A 20,850-nucleotide genomic window follows, 5' to 3' on the forward strand; every position below is an offset into this window, starting at 1 on the left:
GGAGGGGGGAACGAAGCAGAGAGACATGTGACATGAGGAGAAGAGAGGTGGCGCCAGCTTGTGCAGCTTGTGCAGCTTGTGCAGCTTGTGCAGCTTGTGCAGCTTGTGCAGCTTGTGCAGCTTGTGCAGCTTGTGCAGCTTGTGCAGCTTGTGCAGCTTGTGCAGCTTGTGCAGCTTGTGCAGCTTGTGCAGCTTGTGCAGCGAGCCGGTAAGTCGGCTAGTGGCCCGGCTAAGAGACTGTAGTGCAGTAGATAACTCCTAGAGCTTTGGACCGAGCGACATTTTGAGTTGTTTTGTGTTTGTTTAATTAAAACCCTTTTGAAACCTGCAGAACTGACTCTGCCTGTGATTGCTGCGCTGCCCTAACTCCGGTGTCCTCCGTGCCGTCCTGTTACACTGGATATGTGATACATTTTGATATACTCTAATCTATTTTTTCAATATTGCTATCTTTTTGTATCAGTGAAGGATCTGAAAATCAGAAGTATAAAGTAACGCACAGTTACTTCAGTAAGTTCCTAGGAATTGTACTTAAGTATTAGTATCATTTTCTTCTACTCTAAAACAACTCGGTGCTAAATGTGGTATTTTATACTTCACCACATGTATTTAAAATGTTGTATATGTATCATTTATTTGATCTAAGATTGTAGATTAAAGGCCATGCACACAAGTATTTTATGAATAATCAAACCTACTCATGTTGAAATTGTGCAAAGCCTCTCTGAGAACAGCATTAATAAGAGAGCCCAGAAAGTATAATATGTACGTTAGACTTTCTGAGCTCACTGTGCCCATCTCTGAAGTGGGCCATTCTGCGTGATGAGTAGCCTACTTTTACTTTTGGTACTCCAAGTATAATGTGATGCGAATACTTTTGTACTTTTACTAAAGTTAAAAGTCTGAATACAACAAGCCCTCCGCTGGGTACAGATGTAAAACAGACACACAGGTGCGAAGCTCTCTCTCTCTCTCTCTCTCTCTCTCTCTCTCTCTCTCTCTCTCTCTCTCTCTCTCTCTCTCTCTCTCTCTCTCGCTCTCTCTCATCAGCACCACTCTGCAATCCTGAGGTTTTTTAGGCGTCCCATCCATCCGAGGAGGAGGGGACACACACACGCCATCTTGTTTGTTTTAGTCGGAGGAGGGGTGGGAAGAGATCCACCACCACCCGCAGCAGCGAGAGAAGCACGAAAACGGCGAACGGGTGAGTCATTACGGTTCATGCGAGAGGTGAAGTGTGTCGGTGTCAACAACAACAAAGAGAACACGCACGCGCGCGCACACTGGCTCCGCGGTGCTCGGGTTTTTGATTGACAGCGGCTAGCTGCCCGTCCGCATCATCACCTGTTGTGATGCACGGGGGGGAGGAGGAGGGGGCGTCAACGCTCAATGCGGTTTAATGTAACTAACGTGTCTTCTCCTTTGAATAACATTCACTGTTCATTTAAATAAATAAAACATCCCGCCTGGTCGCTGCTGATGCTGTAACGTCTGTGTTTGGTGTTGCCGTAGTTCCGGTGCTGCAGGTGAGGCTGCCGTCTCCAGCTCACTGTCACCTGACAGCCGGATTCACGTTAAAACCACACGATCAGTCCAAAGTGGACTTGATAAGCAAACAAACAAACAAAAAGGCACGTGATGATGCAGTGTGATAATCCTATCAAGCTTGTTACTAGTAGTAGTGTTTCATTCAGTCATCACGCAATGCAATGAGTATATGACTGAAAAGGTATCTAAAGCATAATGCTTATATATTTCTATCCTACATTAAGTAACCCAAAATTAGATGTAAAAAGAAAAAAGATATATTTCATTCACAATTGTAACCCTTAAAAATAGCTAGGTGGACCTCCACACAATAAGATGTGGAAGAAAGTATTACTCATCTTACTTAATTACTTAGTCTTTCAACGACTGTTTCTAAGATGGAACAACGTTAACTACTTTACATGCTGCCGGTTACCTTCGTCCATAATAATACATCAGCTAGTTGAGTGTTGTTGAATGTTAGACAACACATCCACGCGGTCCTGATTGGGGGGGCGTTTCCGTTCCAGGCGATGGTTTAAAAGCATCAATCAAACAGCTTGCACCTTTTGAACTGCTTGTCACGAAAACCCATTTCTGCAGCTTCAAGAGCCCGCTTGCAAACGCTTCAAGACCGAACAATTCATTTTTCTTTTCAACTGTCATCCTTTGTTTACCTATTCAGTGTTGAGATTTTCCAATCATGCAGTATTTGTGTCCCCCTTCTCCAGGCCTCCCTCCCTATCCCCTTTCCCTTGTGGTGAGAAGGCGCCGGGACGATGTTTTATGCCCACTTTGTCCTCAGCAAACGTGGGCCGCTGGCCAAGATCTGGCTGGCGGCCCACTGGGACAAGAAGCTGACCAAGGCACACGTGTTTGAGTGCAATCTGGAGAGCAGCGTGGAGAGCATCATCTCACCCAAGGTCAATCCATCATGCCATGTGTTTCTGGGACCTGATTGATTAAAAAAAATTAATAAAATAATTTTGATATTAATTAATACATTTATAAAATTCATGTAGTGTTTTTTTCAAACATTTACTGGGATAAGTCTCATCTAACAACGTTGGATGTTATGTCCATCAAGGCTTCTATTAACCTCAGACTTTATGTGTAAATACATTTTGTTATCAAAATGTAATTCTGAATATAGATATTTTGAATTTTGTGCCTGTAAATTGGCAATGTTTTACACATAATTTAAGGCCTTTGTAACATGTGATCATCATGGTTTTTAATTATTTATTTTTTTACACAACCTTAGCTGCAGCCCTGGTATCATTATCAGAGCGTTGTATGTAAGACAGACGCTAGTAGGGGCAGTTTGAACTATTGAAACATCTCAAAAGCTGCAGATTTATTTTACAGTATCATCACAGATCATTCATGCATCTCATTTCTCATTATTTTTCCAGGTGAAAATGGCTTTGCGGACTTCAGGGCATCTGCTGCTGGGGGTGGTGAGGATCTACCACAGGAAGGCCAAGTACCTGCTGGCAGATTGTAACGAGGCCTTCATCAAGATCAAGATGGCGTTTCGACCAGGTTGGACACAGACTGCAGCTTAAAAGTCAAATAAAACCATTAGCAGTAACTGAGTGATTACCTCTAGTGGTCCATATTACATGCAGTGTCAGTCAGAGATTGAAGTCCCTTGAAAGAAATAAGAATATGTAGTTAATTCCTTCACCGTCCTCCTATATAAGAACAAAAAAATACCCCAACTGTATTCAGATGCATAGCTGAAATGAATAATTGTGTCCATCTCTTCTCAGTCTTCTGTACTTTTCCACCTATCTTGAGAGCTTTTTTCAAAACTGCTGGCTTTCATATCCATATTATTGTACAAAGCCGGTTTCATCCCTGCCACTTGAGTGATGTCACACACTGTAACTCTCCTCCTTCATCGTGTCGTTCCAGGCGTGGTAGATCTTCCAGAGGAGAACAGAGAAGCAGCCTACAACGCCATCACGCTGCCTGAGGAGTTCCACGACTTTGACCAGCCACTACCAGACCTTGAGTGAGTCCTCTTGTCGGTCCACCGCTTCCAGAGAAAGCAGTACGTAGAGATTATAGGAGCTACATTTAACTAATTTAGGTATAGGGTTCCCTTTCGTCCTGGAAACCAATTTTACGGTATACTTTCTAGTATATTCTGACTATAAAGTTGGTTATTTACAATAATAAATAGCTGCTATTTTAGAAGCACATTTCATCTTTTTGCACTGCTTGCAAACATATTAGATTTGAAGACAATGTAAATGTAAATGGCTGTAAACACATGACGAACGTTGAATTGACTGTGTGTTTTCTGCAGTGAGATTGACATTGCTCAGCAGTTCAACTTGAACCAAAGCAGAGTGGAGGAGATCACTATGAGGGAGGAGGTGGGCAACCTTAACCTGCTGCAGGACAATGACTTTGGTGGGCATCTTTTTTTTAGTCACCTTTTTAAACACTTAAAGGGACAGTGTGTAGCATTTAGGGGGATCTGTTTGCAGATATGGGACATAATATGAATAAGTGAGTTTTCTCCAGTGCGTAATCACCTAAAAATATGTTTATGGTTCCTTGGAATGAGACGCATATATCTATATAGGGAGCAGGTCCTCTTCACGGAGTGTGCTATGTTTCACCGCCACGTTTCTACCCTAGCCCAGAATGGACAAACCAAACACTGGCTCAAGATAAGGCCACCAGAGTTATCTTACATGCTTTGGCACAAGGGATAAGTTTCAGTTAGTCGCAATCTGCGACCTCACCGCTAGATGTCACCAAATCGTACACGCCGCCCCTTTAATGTACTTTTCTTTTGTATACCGTGAAAAAACACACACATTTCTGTCGTGCAGCTGACTTTGGTATGGACGACCGGGAGATGATGCGGGAGGAGAGTGCGTTCGGGGTGGACATCATGGGCGTGTCGGCTTCCAACCTGCTGCTGGAGGCTGATGGTGTCGCCAACGCGATGGCTGACAAGTCCAACCACCTGGAGTACGATGACCAGTACAAGGACGACTTCGGAGACAATCCCATGGAGAGCACTGAGGAAGGCATGCTTGGTAAGATGCTGTCAATATTATAGGAATAATATTGAAAAATGATTATGTCATGGACCTTAAAATTAAAAGATAGCCATGTATATTTGAAATGTCACCATTCATACGGGCTGTCAATCAAAACGAAATATCTTAATAATAGTAATAGCAACATTAGCAATAATTGAATGACCTCACCTCTCTGTGAAGTGGACAAGCTGCTTAGCAACGAGGACGGAGACGGCATCTTTGACGACCCTCCTGACGACCTGCCTGCCATCGCAGAGAGTGTGATGATGCCTCAGGACCACGGAGACGATGACGAAGACGACTTTGATGCTCTCTCAGGTCAGTTCTCACACGTGACCTCTGGAGGGGACCCTTAAAAAAAAAAAAAGCCATGTTCTTTTATGTTTCAATAACTTTGGTTATATACAGTTGAGATTACAATACACTTACCGACATGTCACGATATGTATGTCCAACATGGTGTGATTGTGTGTTGTCAGCGGGAGCCCCAGATAGTCCTGACTCAGGCCCAACAAAGCCCCTACCAGCCATGGCAGACCAGGCAGAACAGACCACCCTGGTTCACAATGAGGAAGAAACCTTCGCGCTGGAGCCGATCGACATCACTGGTAATGCAGCCGGGTTTAAGAGACAGCGTCAACATTTCTTGGTCATTTTCAATTTCCCTTTCCATGAACAAGACCAGATGTTGAACATTGCACCATACCAGATCACGTTTGTGGCATGAGGATACAACAATCAGAGACTAGCAGCAGATAGAAAGAGCTAACAACATCATGAAAATGATTCAATTGTTGCATTATACTGACGGCCCGTAACTGAGATATATATATACCTATATATATCTCAGTTACGGGCCGTCAGGGCCTTCTAAGCCTTCTCTGCTGACCTAATTATTGTTCCCTATTAGCTTATTGACTCATTGCACAGCTGTCTTTCAGGCCTCTGGTATGGCTCGGCTTGGGAGCTGGTTAACAGCGTCTTTATCCAATCACATTCCACCTCTTAATCGATGGAAGAGTAGCCTGGTTAAACTATATGAAACAGCCTTCTAGAGAGTCTGGACGTCTGATTCGTCACAGCGTGACCATTAACATGCGCTGTGGTTGGACAGTGAAGCTAGAATCTCGAACCTAGAATTTAGAATCTCAGGATTTACTGATGACGCCTTTCCCACAGAGGGCTACGGAGGGTTGTGTGCGTCTGGTGAGTGAAATGCTGGTTGTGTCGCTGTTTTTCACATTTGCAGTCGTATTTAATCGTTGCGCTGTTGTTGCTGCTGGACTGAGGCTGCTGGTCCCGCGCCAAGGTCTTGCAGGGTCTTGCAGGGTTTTAGTGCCGCGGTTTTGTTGGATTGTTTTGTTATAACTAAATGTGACTGGTTGTTGATTTGGACAACATGCATTGTTGCTGACCCGACGGGGTTGGGCTGGTCAAGTCGGTCAGCCAGGATGCACAACATCGCGAGGCACATTGCTCCACGGAGTGTCCTGTTTAACAGCTGGGTGCTATGACTCTTCTGACTGTGATCTCCGGTCTAAATTTACGCTAGAGCTTCATGTGTTTTCATGTTTAGAGATAACGTAAAGAGACGCCTCCAACCCTTGAGGCGTCCGACGGAGAGGCGCTGCGTAATTGTGTGTTGCTCGCTTGGGGAGTCCACTGGTGGTTGAAGTGGCTTAGTGGGTCGGTCCACGCGCCCCATGTGACCTCCCTCCATGTGCGTGGTGGTGCCGTGTGGCGGAGTGGGTGTCTGCTGTCCACACATGGTGGACTGTATGAACGTGTCGTGTATTGAGTGAGTCGGTCTGTGACAGTAACTCACAGGACACTTTTTTCCCACAGTCTGCCTGTGATGTGGACTACACGGCACTCACTGAAGGCCTAGGTCGAAAATGCACGGCCCGCCACTGATATATATATATATATATATTTTCATCTTAGTCTCCCTATGACTGTGCAGTGAAGGAGACCAAGGCAAAGCGTAAGAGGAAGCTGATTGTGGACAGCGTGAAGGAGTTGGACAGTAAAACCATCCGTGCACAGCTGTCTGATTACTCTGATATTGTCACCACCCTGGACCTGGCACCTCCCACCAAGAAGCTGATGATGTGGAAGGAGACGGGGGGAGTCGAGAAGCTTTTCTCTCTCCCCGCTCAGCCGCTCTGGAACGGCAGGATGCTGAAGGTAAAGAACCCCTAATGTAATTGTACAACGTAGCATGAGAGTGAGAATTCAAACACCGTATCTTTCAGGTTCTGCCATCTTTGCTTTCTCACGCCAGATGTTCACAAGGTGTCTGACACCACTAGTGCCAGACGAGCTTAGGAAGAGACGGAAAGGTGGAGAGGCTGACAGTCTGGATGAGTTCCTCAAGGATCTGGAGAACCCAGAGGTGCCCAGAGAGGAAACAGCAGGACACCAGCAGAGAGACATCATGGGTATGAAAATGGCTGTTTGTGTACATTTATGCTTGAGTGTGGAAGGTCATAACTCAATCTGTTTGGGTTGTTTATGGCTTGGTATGATAGTACGATTTGAAATTACTTTTGAGCTCATATTTTTTTCTCCAATGGTAATTTTTGTGGCAGACTAGACCAGTTTGCACAAAGTAATTTTAAAGGAGAGTTTTCGACTGACCTTGAGTAATTGATTCTCCCTTCAGAGAAAATTGCTCGTGATTATGGATTCCTACAAATATTCTCAGTGACAATGAACTGAAACATTCAATGTTGCCAGGCACAAAATATATAAATATTTTGTCCATGCACAGTTTTTCTAACATATACAGTTTGTCCCAATGTTCCCTTCCAGATCAGACCCTCATGGAAGAGGCCAGTGTCCTGCAGACTTCCGCTGTGGAGGGCAGCAGGACGACGCTGGACGAGTCAGTCATGCCCCCGCCATCCCCCCAACGTGGCCTCAAACGCAAAGCGCAAGACACAGAACCCGCCCTGCCTGTGAGTACAGAGGTCCCATAGTAGTAGTGTCTGTATATACTGAAGCAGATGCACTCACCCTTACACTCACAAGACTTTTCCAAATCTGATATCACCTCATACTACTGTAGATGTCAAGACTACAAAAACTCTGTCTCTGTATCCTCCTTCACCCTCTTCTCTAGATGGGAACGTTGGAGCAGCAGCAGCAGCCGCAGGAGTCCATGAATGTGTCACAGCAGCTGGAGGCCTCCAGCGTGGATCTGCCCCCGGAGGAAACCATCAGCCAGATGATAGAGTTGGACCTGCTCGAAGACAAGGACAAGAAGAAGGACAACGACGACTCTGATGACGAGGCGAGATAAAGATTCACGAAAATTTGATGTTGTGTGATTATATTTTATGCTTTTTTTCACAGCCCTTTAAGAACACTCACTATGAAATAGGCATCCTTAGTGTTTGTCACTGTGTTTTTCCTACACCAGGAGGAGGAGGTGCCGGGAGACCAGGACCAGGAGGAGAGGAGGTGGAACAAAAGGACCCAGCAGATGCTTCATGGCCTCCAGGTGTGTATTTGTACACAGAAAATTGGAAGAATATGATGACATCTTGTTGCTACAACCTAGAGTTTATGTTTTCGTATGTACTTTTTTTAGTATTGACTAAATGTTGCCCGTAGTACCATATAAGAAATGTTGCCTATGCTTATGTTAAATGTGGGTTTTCCTTTAATAACTTTGTATCCGTTTAGAGAAAGACAGTTATTTATATGAAGGCAGAAAGAAATTTTAAATGTTTTTGGCAGGTTATTTTGTTTAAATACAGAAAATGTTTTTGTAGAAAATCTATATTAAATCTATATATTATATTACCCTTACATACAGAGCACTACACAGCTAGACTCCTGCATATGTGGCTGAACTACTTCACCCTTATTCAATAGCCTGCAATCTCAGGTCCAACCTGCTACATCTTCTGTCGGTCCCACACACTCGCCTTAAGACACGTGGTGACTGAGCTTTTGAGGCAGTAGCACTCAAGCTATGGAACGCTCGGCCTGCACCTCTATGGTTTCCTGATTCAGTGTTGTCATTTAGAAACCAACTAAAAACATACCGGTTTACACTGGTGTTTGGTTAAACACATGCTCTATGGCCTGCTTTCTATCTGTTTTTGTTTATTTGTTTTCCTTATTTGTTTTATTGTGTTTTCTACTGCACCATCTTTTAATGTGTATTTTACTGTGCTCTCTTAACCGTTGACATGTTTTGGCCCCTATTATTGTCAATCTGGTTTAATTTACGTGTTTTCCTTGACTCCTGTACAGCACTTTGTGCAATATAAATACACTTTGCTTACTCACTCTTTCCACAGAGGGTGATGGACAAAACAGGTGCCCAGTCGGTCGGCCTGCTGGATCTGTGCAGGAACAACAACAAGAAACAGGCGGCCGCTAAGTTCTACAGTTTCTTGGTCCTGAAGAAGCAGCAGGCGGTGGAGCTCGTCCAGGAGGAGCCTTACAGCGACATCATCGCTACGCCCGGACCCCGCTTCCACAGCATCTAGAACTTTAAAGTTCCAAAAGAAAAAGAAAAAAAAACTCTTCAGTGTATATTGGGCACACAACAGTGTGTGTCTGTTAGGTTTTATTTACTTATTCAAGTTTGTTGACTTTGTTTTGTGTATGATGTGGAGTTTAATCTTCTGTCTGCCAATATTTTAATATCAATCAGTGGCGGGAGGAAAGAGGTCTGAATAACATGGTTGAACTATAAGGAGGTTTCTTAACAATACCACAGTAAGGATTGAAACTCCAAACAATGGCCAGTTTTCCTATTTTTATTCATTATATCTTTTATTATCAAAACTCACTTTATAGCTAAGTTTGTAGTAAGTAAACAAAATTAGCACACCTAACACCTTGCTTTTTAGTTTGGAGTTGCTTTCTACTCAGTGTTTTTTCAAGCAGATGTCAATGACTTTCCTCTAGAAGCCGTTGCACTGGCATATTTAAAGCAACAGTACGCTCGCTGTGGGCGTACTGTTGAAAAAGTTCTCATGTACACTGAAATTAGTCGAATGGAGCATGCACTGTATCTAGTCTGCCAGAGGACATTTAAACAGTTACTACGGTAGTGATTTGCAGACTCAACCAGAAATTAACCATCGTACAACTGTAGCAGAGCACTTTAGGCTCCAAGTTTTTGCAAATGCATTGTCGACTGTTTGCACAAAACTATAGATGTTTCCCAAATCCATACTTAAAATACTTCAGTTGCTACCTATAGATGTTGTAAACATCAGTGGTCTGCCATAGTTGCATGCCCTGTTCTAAAAAAAAAACACGTTTGGAGTTGGATTGCTACAGAAACTACCATTTTTATTACTGCGTTGCTCTTTTATTCTTAAAAAGACTTGAAGTTCATTAAATATATTTTATTTAGTGTCCCTTTTATATATAATCATTTAGTTATAACTGGGTGACATACAGTAATGTATAACTCCTGCCAGTGTTAATCAAATAGATACTTATTCAATATGAATTTATTGATGAAATATATATATCAAGAGAATTATGTAATTATTTATACGGTAAATGGATTTTTAAATCTACAGAATGACCTGACACCACAATCAAGTGAAGTCTGAATGGACATTTGTTATGAAATTTGTCATTTGGACTCTAAACTGATCTAACGAGAAGATACTATATGTGGAAGTCAGCCAACATTTAAAATAATCACAGCGTACCGTAAAAACAAGCAGACCACCAAGTCATTGTGACCACACTCTTTGTGCTTCTGCAAAGAAAGCTGAATGTGTTGTTTTCTATATCCACTTCCATATAAGAATGATATGGCAATTCCTTAACCGATATATAATTGGCTTCCAGTTGTAATGTCAGAGTGCTTCTTATATTCTAAACTATGTGCCTGTAAACCTGCCTTTTTAATTTGGATAAAAGCCAAGACAAATCTTCCATCGCAAAAATATTGCTATGTTCCTGAGCAGTTTCAGTCCTATGCCTGTAAGCCCCGAGTCCTGGAAACGGTTACAAATTTTTTTCAAAATAAAACAAATACTTATGAACAGTATTTTAAAATTGCATTGTGTGTTAAACAATTGGTTTATTCGATGCAGTAACATCGGGAAAAACACATCAGAGTGGGGTCATTTCAGATTGGGACCGTGGACATTTTAAAATAACATTTAAGCAAGAAATGAATTGGCTGAAGTCTCTTGTCTTCCTGCTGTACTATGCATTTGTAACCGCAGGAGCAGACGCGTCTCCTCCCTCTGTCTTTTGTTTCTTGTGTCTGACTCTTTTCCTCTTCACCCCCTCATCCGCCTTCATCTTAGGTGGCGTCGGCCCACTTTTCTTTTTCTTCTTCAGGCAGCTCAGAGGGTTGGGATTGCTGCGCTTCCTCTTCCTCTTCTTCCCCCGCCGCTCTCCATCCTTCTGGGCGATGCCCTGCGCCTCCTTCAGGCTGCTGATGCTCTGCTGCTGGGACGGGCTGACCAGCTCTCCCATCTGGACGGCCCGGACGTGGTCGAGCGACGTCTGGCAGGGCTTGTCCAGCACGATGGTGTTGAGGATGATGTACAGCAGGGGGACGCCTGGAATCTTCTTCAGGCCTGCCGTTAACGAGTGGTCCTGGGGAGCACACACGCATCAAATACAGTAGATTTGAGTGAGGGGATGCCAAAGATATACTTAAGTTTACCTCCACCAGTTACACGGCACTCCATTTGTCCTGAGGAACCTCTCTTCTTAGACTTGCAAATGATTATATGGCGATTCCTTGACTGATATTTAATTGGCTTCCACTACTTTAGGAGGTCCAAAGCTCTTCCACATAAGCAGCACCCTCTGACAATCAAGTTAAGGCTTTATTAAGGAAACATATGCAGCCGGGTTCAACAATGTACGCTTTTTTTTTTTTTTGCCCCTTTATGGAGGTACACCGAGTTAGCTTAATAACTAGGTATAAGTTAATTGGATGCCCCTGAAATAAACCCTACCTTCAAAGGGAATATGTAGTCGGTAGGCGTTGATTCAACTCTATAACTATGATCATTATGGAGCCTGTGGTTTGTCGTTAATATTTTGATGACCTCACAGTTGAATCATCGCAAACTCTCTAAATCATTTTAAACAAAAACTGAACACTACGAGCTTCATAATGTAGGATTTACTGCAGGGCTTTTTGTTTTAGACTGCATTAGTGTAAGCTGTATGTCCCTAATAAACTGACAACTAAACAGATGCCTAGTTAAATATCCCAGTTAGTTAGTCATTTACAACCACAAAGACATTTTTATTTTTCATTTAATGTCCCCTCCTAGTGATGTGTGTGCGACAGGTCTCATTATATTTACCTGTGTAGCAACAAAGTAGTGGTGAGGGTTGGTCTCCCCCAGCATGGACAGCAGACACTCTGAAGCTGGGACGGGGTCCTTGAAATGTGGACAATTCCTCGTCTGAAACCTCTGCAGGATGATTTTGGCTCCATACAGGTCTTTCCCCAGAGTCTCCAGTTCCTTCAGTGCACAGCTGAGATGAGAGCGTAGATACCGGCATGTTAGACTGCTCCATGTCCCCCAAACCATGGGTAACGCGGTGTAGATCTATCACTCACCTTGTCGTGCACAGCTGCACCTCTCCCATCAGGTATTTGGGCATCTGCTCTTTGATCTGAATCTTGTTCTTCAAAGCCGCCTGACAAAAGGTCCCATCGAAGAGGATCTGATAGGGTTCCCTGAAGCTGAAGTTGTATTTGTAGAAACTCAAGGTTTTCTTGGCTATTTTCTGTCGCTTGAGCCCCATGCTGACTGCTCGGTGAAGCCGGAAGAATGTCTGGTTGTTGACGCCAACGTTAAAATGTCCGTTAAGGTTAAAGATGATCTATTTTTCTCCCCCGGTTACATCGACTCGTCTAACGGATTTCTTTCAAATACATTTTGAAACTATCACTTTCGGCTACTTACGCATGGCCGTTTCTAGTGTACACAACGCGCGTGCAGTGCCCGCTTCTCGTGACTCCGGGCGGAAACAAGATACAAGACGATGGTTCCGGTGCTATTTAGGATAGGGTAAGAGATCTGAAATCTAGTTTATGAACGTTTAGAGTTGTAATAAACGTAAAGTATGCATAATTGATTACATGTAATGTATGAAATTCACGCTGGAAATGAGCTGGTAACTGCATTTGTATTATTAGATCTCTAGAAATTGATATGTATTATTCAGCAGATAATAATTTGGCACAATATCTCTTTGTATGACTGTTGAAAGTTATTTCAGAGTTTGATGTCTGAAAAGTGGCTCCATGCCCAGTGTCTTTCAATTGATTTCAAATGTATTTGAAATCTGTAGCACATGTTGGTATTCAACAGGGTCACATTACATGGACGTTATTGGAAGAAAAACAACATTACTTTCCTATAACTAAATATGTATTTAAAATAGAAGCACTAAAACCCGTTGAAACAGTTTTTACAACAACCATATGATTGTGGCTATACATATATACACTATTTACTAATACCAATTACTAGATAAAAACACCCTCACCTAATAATTGCTACCATAATTATAAATATTATTAGGGGCGGCTGTTTATTCTCCCCGCCCCTCGTCTGTGTTTTTCCCGGAAGCGGAAGTCCTCCTTCAAGGAGAGCGACAGCAGCAGCAGCCCATAATATATCCATGCAGCAGCCTCGGTCCGGTGACACTTGTCGTCGCCAGACAGCTAACTATAGCACGGGTCGGGCCCGGTTGGGTTGGACGCTACCTTCCTCACTCGTGCAGTAAATATTATGGCGGCCGCGGATCCCCGGTCCTCGAGTGACGGCGGGCCGGCCAGCAGAGGAGGATTCCCGGCCGGGGAGAGCAGCAACGACCGCGACGGGCCGGGCGGCGGCGGCAGCGGGGAGGGCGAACCGGAGCGGGACCGGGCCACCTTCGAGTGCAACATTTGTTTGGACACTGCCAGGGACGCTGTCATCAGTATGTGCGGCCACTTGTTCTGGTACGAAACAAGGCTGGGGGAGGGGTAGTTTTGATGTATGGAGGTGGTTGTTTTTGTTTCCGTTCAGCCCACCAGACTGGTGTGTCGCTTTCAGTCTGTGCGGCCTCCGTTTGCGTCACTTTGATGCATTTCACGGGCGGAAACGCGCTTTTAACAGTCATTCGATGACACCGGTGGAGATTGCTTGTTTGCTTGCGCCGTCAGTGCTGTACTGATGAGTGACGCCGTCCTAATGTCGCGGATGGAGGCTGGTCACTCATTACAGTTGCACATTGCACATGAGACCTGCAGTGATCTTGTGAGGAGTTAAGTGGCTCAGCTTGGTCATACGGTTTGATGTAGGTCAGAGGTCACAATTCACACACGCCCTCTGAGACACACATTAACTTTCCAGGTAAAACTGGTGATCATTTGCAGCTTTGAGATCAGGTCCTTGCTCGGTCATTTACAGCAGTCCAAACATTGGTCATTGTCGGTAAATATAATTAAAATACTTTGCCACAATGTTCTTTCAGTACACAAAACAATTTAATTAAGATGACTGACTGTAAGCCACCGCCCTAGTAAATCATGATGCTTTATAGTTGAAGCTTTGACAACACATTGAGACAGTGTATCAACCAATATTTGTGTTTTATAGACATCCGTGTCACTGATGGGACGCGTCATCCAATAAGTGATTGCAGTAGAGGAATGCCAAAGATGCAGCGTGTTTCAGGTCATTTAGAAACGCCTTAGGTTCATTTAGGTTCGCCTACCTAAGAGCACTGACAATGTCCCGTACATATAGGTCAGCAGATCACTCAAAAAGGGAAAGCAAGTGAAATCCAAGTTGGCAAATTAACTAGGAGTTCCTTCACCTAGCTCAGTTTGAAAATCCAGAGTTGTGCAAGGCTCAACCTCTACACGTACGCACACAGTGGCGAGTTTAAAAGGGCTCATTCTTGAGTGTTGATTGACGGCCATGCTTGCTCCCAGGCCGAGGCTATTGGGAGATTAGAGCCAAGAGATTGGGAATAGAGGTCAAATTTAAAGGGCATTGTATTATCAGTAGTACAAGTTATGAGAAAATGTAACCTTCCTTGACCCGTTATTGGCGTACGGCGAGCGAAATGATGGGTTTGGGTGCGCGTGGGTTTTGGAAACAGGCGTTGGCAGTGTCAGCAAGTAGGTAGTAGGGTGCTACTGCTGCAAGTTTTTAATACAGTGATCTAATAAAGTGTCGAGGAGCAGAGAAACCCTCTGGGAAACACCACAGAAGCTCACAAAATGAGTTCAGCTGCATAAGATCATCATGTACACATTGCTTGACTTTGTCATAAGCCTTTTTTTTAAAGTAATACAACTGATATTTCTGCACTAAGCATATGGAGCAGTTTGCATGGCATGAAGGGAAATACATTGTTGGTAACAAGTCCACACAGCCTGGGGCCTTTTATTAGTGCAGGAACCTTAATATTGTCTAATACTCTTTTACTGTCGTTTTCTTTGATAATTGATCATCAAAAGTACCACAGTTACATGTGCGGTTGCGTTAAAGCTGCGTTCGGGGAGCTGATGCAACTTAGTTGCCATGTTAACCCCCCCGCCCCCGCCTCTGTGTAATGTGATGAAACTATTGGCAAGGACGGTGTTGACATTGGATCACCCGCTGCAGCTTCAGATCAACATTGAAACTTAATGTCGTATACATGATCTTTATGTCTATTGGAACCGTTAACAATAAATCATACATTTTTGTATTTTTGACGACCTCATCGTGTAAACGCCTAACCATCCATCTATTCAGCTTGTATCCAACTTTGACACCATTTATTTGGCCACAGATCAGATGATACGGCCTCGGGGGGGGGGGGGGTTCTGGTCCCAAGTACACTTGTGAAGTGCCTTTTGCTGGAGAACATGGCATTTGATACAAGAACAGCACAGAGTCTTATTTTTGGACCCCAAAGTACATTTTGGATTAGGCATTCCCAACATGTAGGACAGTGGTTGCAGACAGACAGACTCTGAAACAATCCTGCAGTCTGAGTGTAAACGCACGATTAGGATCAGAGGGGAGCAACGAGACGACGAGCCAGGCTCGGCTTATGTTCTTATTTTAATGTTATGAAAATGAGACTTTTAACGGCTCTAGTAGAGGGAGGGGGTCACTGGATGGAGTCTGTGCGTACACTCTACAGTCAGCTTCCCTTAATGGACGTTTGAGCCTCTTATTAGAAATGATGCAGTCAATTTTAGGTCACAAGAGCTCGGCTGTACGTGTGGCCACATGTTAAATCACACTTGAATGAGTTGTTGTGCTAACTTTGTTCAACGGTTTGGAGCCACAGGAATGCCAGTCTCAGCAGCGATCTGGTAGCTGGTGTTGCATTTAAGACTGTACACTCTGATCCGTGCTCGGTGTGTGTTTTTTGTTGTTGCTCTTTGGTTATCGTTTGTGCATGTTCGGTAGTTATGAAATACTAAAAATGTGTTAAACAGGTCTGGCCTGTTCCCTTGCATAATCAGAGTGGCTTTGCTATTGAAATTTATCTCAAGGAAGCAATAAAAGCATTTCTAAAGACAAAGTCAGATATTATGAATTTCTACAGAAGAGACGGTTTAAAGAGAAAAAAAATAACCCATAGAAATCAGTTTCCAGCTACATCCTGTATGAGCACTGCTCACCTCGTGGGAATGCTAAACTCTAACTGGGGTCTGAGGGCAAAACGAGACTTTATTTATTAACTTAATTTATTCACACGTTTCATTTATGATGCAGGTTTAAGTTATCAAGACATCATACTCGCACATAAAAGTTAAAGAAACATACTATACGGTCGTTCATCTGTTATTCTCAGCAAATGCAAATCTTTCCTTTTTGGGGTTTCAGTTGGAGTGGTACTTTTGTTTTTTGTTCTCCACTATACATTATTATTTGTATTTTTTTTTTAAACCACAGTTACAGATAGTAATCAATACTAATTAACGCCTTCATCATTTCTTCGGACAGTTTGATTTTTGTGGGCAGTACAGAGTTGTAACGGTGTAAGAGGTAGAAAGACTCACCGATGTGGCGTTTTCCTTCAAACCTGAATCCTGCACTCCCACAATGCAGCAGGTCGCACTGGCAAGACTGCTGACAACAGATGGAGCCAATTAATACTAACGATGGGGAGCCTGGACGAGTTCAATCAGCCGCCTCGTTAGTAACAGGTTGTTCTGGCCAGGTGGGCTTCCGCAGGAAAAAAACCTTACGGTCCCATCAAGATTGATTGATACATATGATTTGCATATATATATTCTTTCATTTTTAACTGGCTCCAGAAAGGTCCAGGCATGCAGCTGACATTTTAAGAGAGACGCTCTATTTTGAGAATGCACATTAAACCTTTGTTTGTCTCTGTCTCCACAGCTGGCCCTGTCTTCATCAAGTGAGTATTTTCTCTATTATGTCACCTTTTATTTATATATATATATATATATATATATATATATATATATATATATATATATATATATATATATATATATATATATATATATATATATATTGATTTTATTTATATATATATATATATATATATATATATATATATATATATATATATATATATATATATAAATAAATGTCTCAGTGAGGTCTGTACCGGCCCACACACTCCTGAGAGGAGGTCTCTAACCAGACACAGGAAGTGAAAACACCTGTGTGCGCTAGCTGCTGCTGAAAAAGGCCCTTTGACTCCAGCACCCAAACGTAAGCGACGTGCGTTTGTGACGTAACCTCAGTGTGGACACTACACCTGTTGGTTGACCCGGTGCAGATTGAACGTGCTTATGCACTTAATGCCTCCGTTTACAGCAGCTTTCTCTCCGACGCGCTGTACGTTGCTCTCGGCGTCGCGGCATAAGCGTGCCATATATTCCAAGTAGGAATTTGAAAAAAATATTGCAACCATGTGTGGAAATGTACTTAATGTTGATCTCTTGAAGTTGAACTGAACCCAGTATTTATCTATTTTTTTTTTTACAAATATTTTGACACTTTTCTTCTTCCCCTGTTGCTCCTCTCAGTGGTTGGAGACGCGACCCAGCAGGCAGCAGTGTCCTGTGTGTAAAGCGGGCATCAGCAGAGAGAAGGTCATCCCGCTGTACGGCAGAGGGAGCTCCAGCCAAGAGGATCCCCGGTACACAGCCTCTGTGTGAACGGATTGTCTGTTTATAGCCTCACGGTTGCCTTTTTATGATTATGGACGTCTTTGTGTGTGTGTGTGGTTGTTCAGGTTAAAAACTCCACCACGGCCTCCAGGACAGAGAACGGAGCCAGAGGGTCGAGGCGGGGTGAGTCGGTTCACTCCCACCGATTTGTATGCTCATATATACACTGTTTTCTTTTGTTTGTCCTATTTTTATTTATTTTTTCAAACTTGATCTGTTTTTTTTTTTCCTTTCAGATGTTTCAGGGTTTCGGGGACACTGGCTTTCACATGTCTTTCGGCATCGGAGCGTTCCCCTTCGGCTTCTTCACCACAGTCTTCAACGCCAACGACCCCTTTAACCGAGCAGGTAAACGCACAAAGACAGTGTTTTCTCACTGGTCTAAATAGCTGATGACCAGTTAAGGTGATACATGAAAGTCCCTACTAAAGTTGAATTTAGCCATGTCAATAAATGCATTCAATAAATTGTAATACTTATTGAATAATTGTAGGGCTCATTGTGTCGCAATTGATGAGACAGTGAAAACAAATTAAAATTGCATTCTAGTCTTAAAAGTCCCAAATTTAACTTGGTGAGCACTAACCCTATGATTTTGATTATTTTGGTGAGCGAGTGTAAAAAAAAAAAAAAAAAAGAAGCTCCATCTGAACACATCTGTTGCCTTCAGTCGACGAGATTAGAGTGCAAACGCACCCTCACCTGAGACACCGGTGTAATAACCTGTCGCACCCATCTCTCCCTCCATGTCAGACCAGTATGCAGGGGATCCACAAGGCAACAGTAACCTCAACAATGGCAACAACAACTGGCAAGACTCCCTCTTCCTGTTCGTGGCCATCTTCTTCTTCTTCTGGCTCCTGAGCGTGTGATGAGGACCTGAAGAGACGGACGGACGAGTGGATCGCGGAGCGCAAAATAATAATAATTAAAAAACCCTCTCGCACACTAAACTCAAGCCACAGACGCACACACACTCATTTTACATTTCCTAGCAGGTACTAACTTGGGAGCGAGCGTAGCATTGTTTGATCCCAAAAAAAGAAATACAGTAAATACACATTACATAAACTAATATGTGGATTTCTCCTCCTGACAAAGGCAGATTGTGTTTAGAGTTCTCTGCCCCACCTACATGCTTTGTTGATTTTGTTTATGCAAGAAACACTGGAAAGTTGTGGTGCGTGAATCCCCAAATAAGTCCTGTTGGCACCTGTAGATAAATGCACACAGAAAAACATCTGTTTGGGTTCGGAGACAGTATTAGAAGATAAGGGGTGTTTTTTCTTTTTTAAAGAGGTGGGTGGATGATAATGGTTTTTCACATTCCTCTTGGTTTATTCCTTCGATGCCGAGAGGGAGGCACATTGTGGAAGGTTTTAGTTCAAAAACAGGGAAGAGGGGGAGGGGTATGAGACCGTGGTTGTTGCAATAGCAACTTTACCTTTACCCTCAAAGGCCAAAGAGTCGTGGATCAGTCATGTGCGATTTCGGCGGGGGAGGTGAAAAATGTTATCAAATGATGTTCCGGTTTACAGTTTCGTCCTGAATTGAACAAGCGCTCCCAGAATTTGCGACATAGCACAGGTGGATGCATTTTTTAAATATATCTATATATATGTGTATATATAGATATATATACACATGTCTTAACAAAACCTGCCATTGCACTGTGAAGTAATTTGTCGAAGGAGCTGTCCTAAAGATGGACGCGTGTGCTGGTGTTTAACCACTCGCTGTGTCCTTCCTCACAAAGCTGTGCAAACACGGATGGGTGAACCGTTAAAGGGCCCGTTTGGGAGATGCCGAGGAGAATCCTTTCAATTAGTCGTGGAGGTGAAAAGGTCGGCACAGCGAGAATTCACAGGAATTAACTTTGTCACAGTTGTTTTGTGTTTGTTATTTTCCCTGACTGTATGTGTCAGTGTGTCCGAGTGAGTGTGTAAACATTATATATTTGTATATATGAATATTGTAAAAGCTGTTTTTACGTGTTTTCTGCGTGGATGACTAGCCACAGAGGGCTACAAGGATAAAAAAATAGGCCTCAAGATGCTTTTGTAAAGCGAGATGTTATCTTCTTCCTGGTTTTTCACTAATTTCCTCCCTTGACTCAAGAAAAGGTGTGCAGACCTAATAAATAACTTCTGCCAACCTCTGCTATTACGTTAAATGAATGTTATGAGCGCAAAGTTGGTTCTTCCCTGCTCATGTTATTTAATGATGATATCTGCTCTCTTCTGGCTGATAAAGTACGCGGTGCAGTGTCCTTTTTACCGTAAAAAACTTTTAGAAGCAGAGCGATTCAAAGTTGTAGTGACACACGTTTGTATTAATATTTGACAACTAAACTAGCGAGAAGTGCTTCTCACTGCTTTCTAACGCAACACCTCCGGACTCCCCAGTCTGGAGCGAGAGAATGCTTCATACGACTTTTCAGACATAGACGGTAGTTCTCCCCCAACACCTGTAGGCACACTTTGATGTGTAAAACCACCAGAATGCAGCTGAACTAGAAGTAATGACCCGGTGTTTGGCTCACACCGGGTCAGAGACGACACCGAGGTCCTCAGTGGGATGGAGGACATGGCGGCTGGAGCGTTACATTTCTTGCATACTTGTCTGTTCAAGCTACACTTTGTATTATAAAGCTTATGCGACACTAAAACAAGTGACGTAGGTCACGATTCGACGGACTAAAATTGGAGCCGTTTTGCAAAACCAAATGATGTAGATTAAAACTTCATGAAACCATCGACTTGTTTTGTGTCGTCCCTTTCTGCTTTTTTATGTCTAAGACTTGGGTCTGTGGATCATCTGTTCATTTAATCCATGGTTCTCAAACTGAAAAATATATTCAGTGCAAAACAAGTTATTTGCAGCCACAATAAGTCATTTTTTTGCCAAATATTAGTTATTTTTTTGCACAGATAGAACTTTATATGCATTGATCTAACAAAGTGATTGCACATGTTATTAGTTGTTTGTCTGATGGAGCAATCTGATTTACTTGAAAGGGATTTACATTTTCTTTATTCTATTATTTGAAAAAGCACCAATGGAGGAGTCACAAAAAGTTGGACT

The 20,850-nt window shown here is 43.0% G+C and overlaps 3 protein-coding genes across 3 annotated transcripts; 2 read left to right on the forward strand and 1 right to left on the reverse strand.

Moving 5' to 3' along the window:
• Nucleotides 1–2,306: 2,306 nt before the first annotated feature.
• Nucleotides 2,307–9,129, forward strand: rad21b (RAD21 cohesin complex component b; the record flags this gene model as incomplete). The annotated part of the gene is made up of 13 exons (XM_079232237.1): nt 2,307–2,450; nt 2,943–3,072; nt 3,448–3,547; nt 3,845–3,951; nt 4,380–4,589; nt 4,776–4,913; nt 5,075–5,203; nt 6,559–6,782; nt 6,880–7,036; nt 7,410–7,555; nt 7,720–7,890; nt 8,020–8,100; nt 8,909–9,129. The coding sequence occupies 13 exons, from the start codon at nt 2,307–2,309 to the stop codon at nt 9,098–9,100; spliced, it is 1,929 nt and encodes a 642-aa protein (XP_079088363.1). The 3' UTR covers nt 9,101–9,129.
• Nucleotides 9,130–10,569: 1,440 nt separating this feature from the next.
• utp23 (UTP23 small subunit processome component) lies at nt 10,570–12,417 on the reverse strand. The gene is made up of 3 exons (XM_079232210.1): nt 12,175–12,417; nt 11,915–12,089; nt 10,570–11,189 (listed from the first exon to the last, which is right to left on the reverse strand). The coding sequence occupies exons 1-3, from the start codon at nt 12,360–12,362 to the stop codon at nt 10,791–10,793; spliced, it is 762 nt and encodes a 253-aa protein (XP_079088336.1). The 5' UTR covers nt 12,363–12,417; the 3' UTR covers nt 10,570–10,790.
• Nucleotides 12,418–13,349: 932 nt separating this feature from the next.
• On the forward strand, nt 13,350–20,516 carry rnf5 (ring finger protein 5). The gene is made up of 6 exons (XM_079231882.1): nt 13,350–13,566; nt 16,964–16,982; nt 17,623–17,735; nt 17,832–17,889; nt 18,003–18,114; nt 18,520–20,516. Exons 1-6 carry the CDS (start codon nt 13,355–13,357, stop codon nt 18,636–18,638), a joined length of 633 nt encoding a protein of 210 aa, XP_079088008.1. The 5' UTR covers nt 13,350–13,354; the 3' UTR covers nt 18,639–20,516.
• The last annotated feature ends 334 nt before the right edge of the window (nt 20,517–20,850 follow it).

Source organism: Taurulus bubalis (assembly GCF_910589615.1).
Source record: "Taurulus bubalis genome assembly, chromosome: 16".
Taxonomy (NCBI): Eukaryota; Metazoa; Chordata; class Actinopteri; order Perciformes; family Cottidae; genus Taurulus; species Taurulus bubalis.

What these genes read in the sequence shown, in the direction of transcription:
- utp23 (XM_079232210.1), bottom strand. Translation starts at nt 12,362, where the DNA reads ATGGGGCTCAAGCGACAGAAAATAGCCAAGAAAACCTTGAGTTTCTAC. An exon ending in GTGCAGCTGTGCACGACAAG is followed by an intron (nt 12,090 to 12,174) that starts GTGAGTGATAGA and finishes CTCTCATCTCAG; the next exon opens with CTGTGCACTGAAGGAACTGG. An exon ending in ACTACTTTGTTGCTACACAG is followed by an intron (nt 11,190 to 11,914) that starts GTAAATATAATG and finishes TGTGCTCCCCAG; the next exon opens with GACCACTCGTTAACGGCAGG.
- rnf5 (XM_079231882.1), top strand. Translation starts at nt 13,355, where the DNA reads ATGGCGGCCGCGGATCCCCGGTCCTCGAGTGACGGCGGGCCGGCCAGC. An exon ending in TCCAGCCAAGAGGATCCCCG is followed by an intron (nt 17,736 to 17,831) that starts GTACACAGCCTC and finishes GTGGTTGTTCAG; the next exon opens with GTTAAAAACTCCACCACGGC. An exon ending in CGACCCCTTTAACCGAGCAG is followed by an intron (nt 18,115 to 18,519) that starts GTAAACGCACAA and finishes CCTCCATGTCAG; the next exon opens with ACCAGTATGCAGGGGATCCA.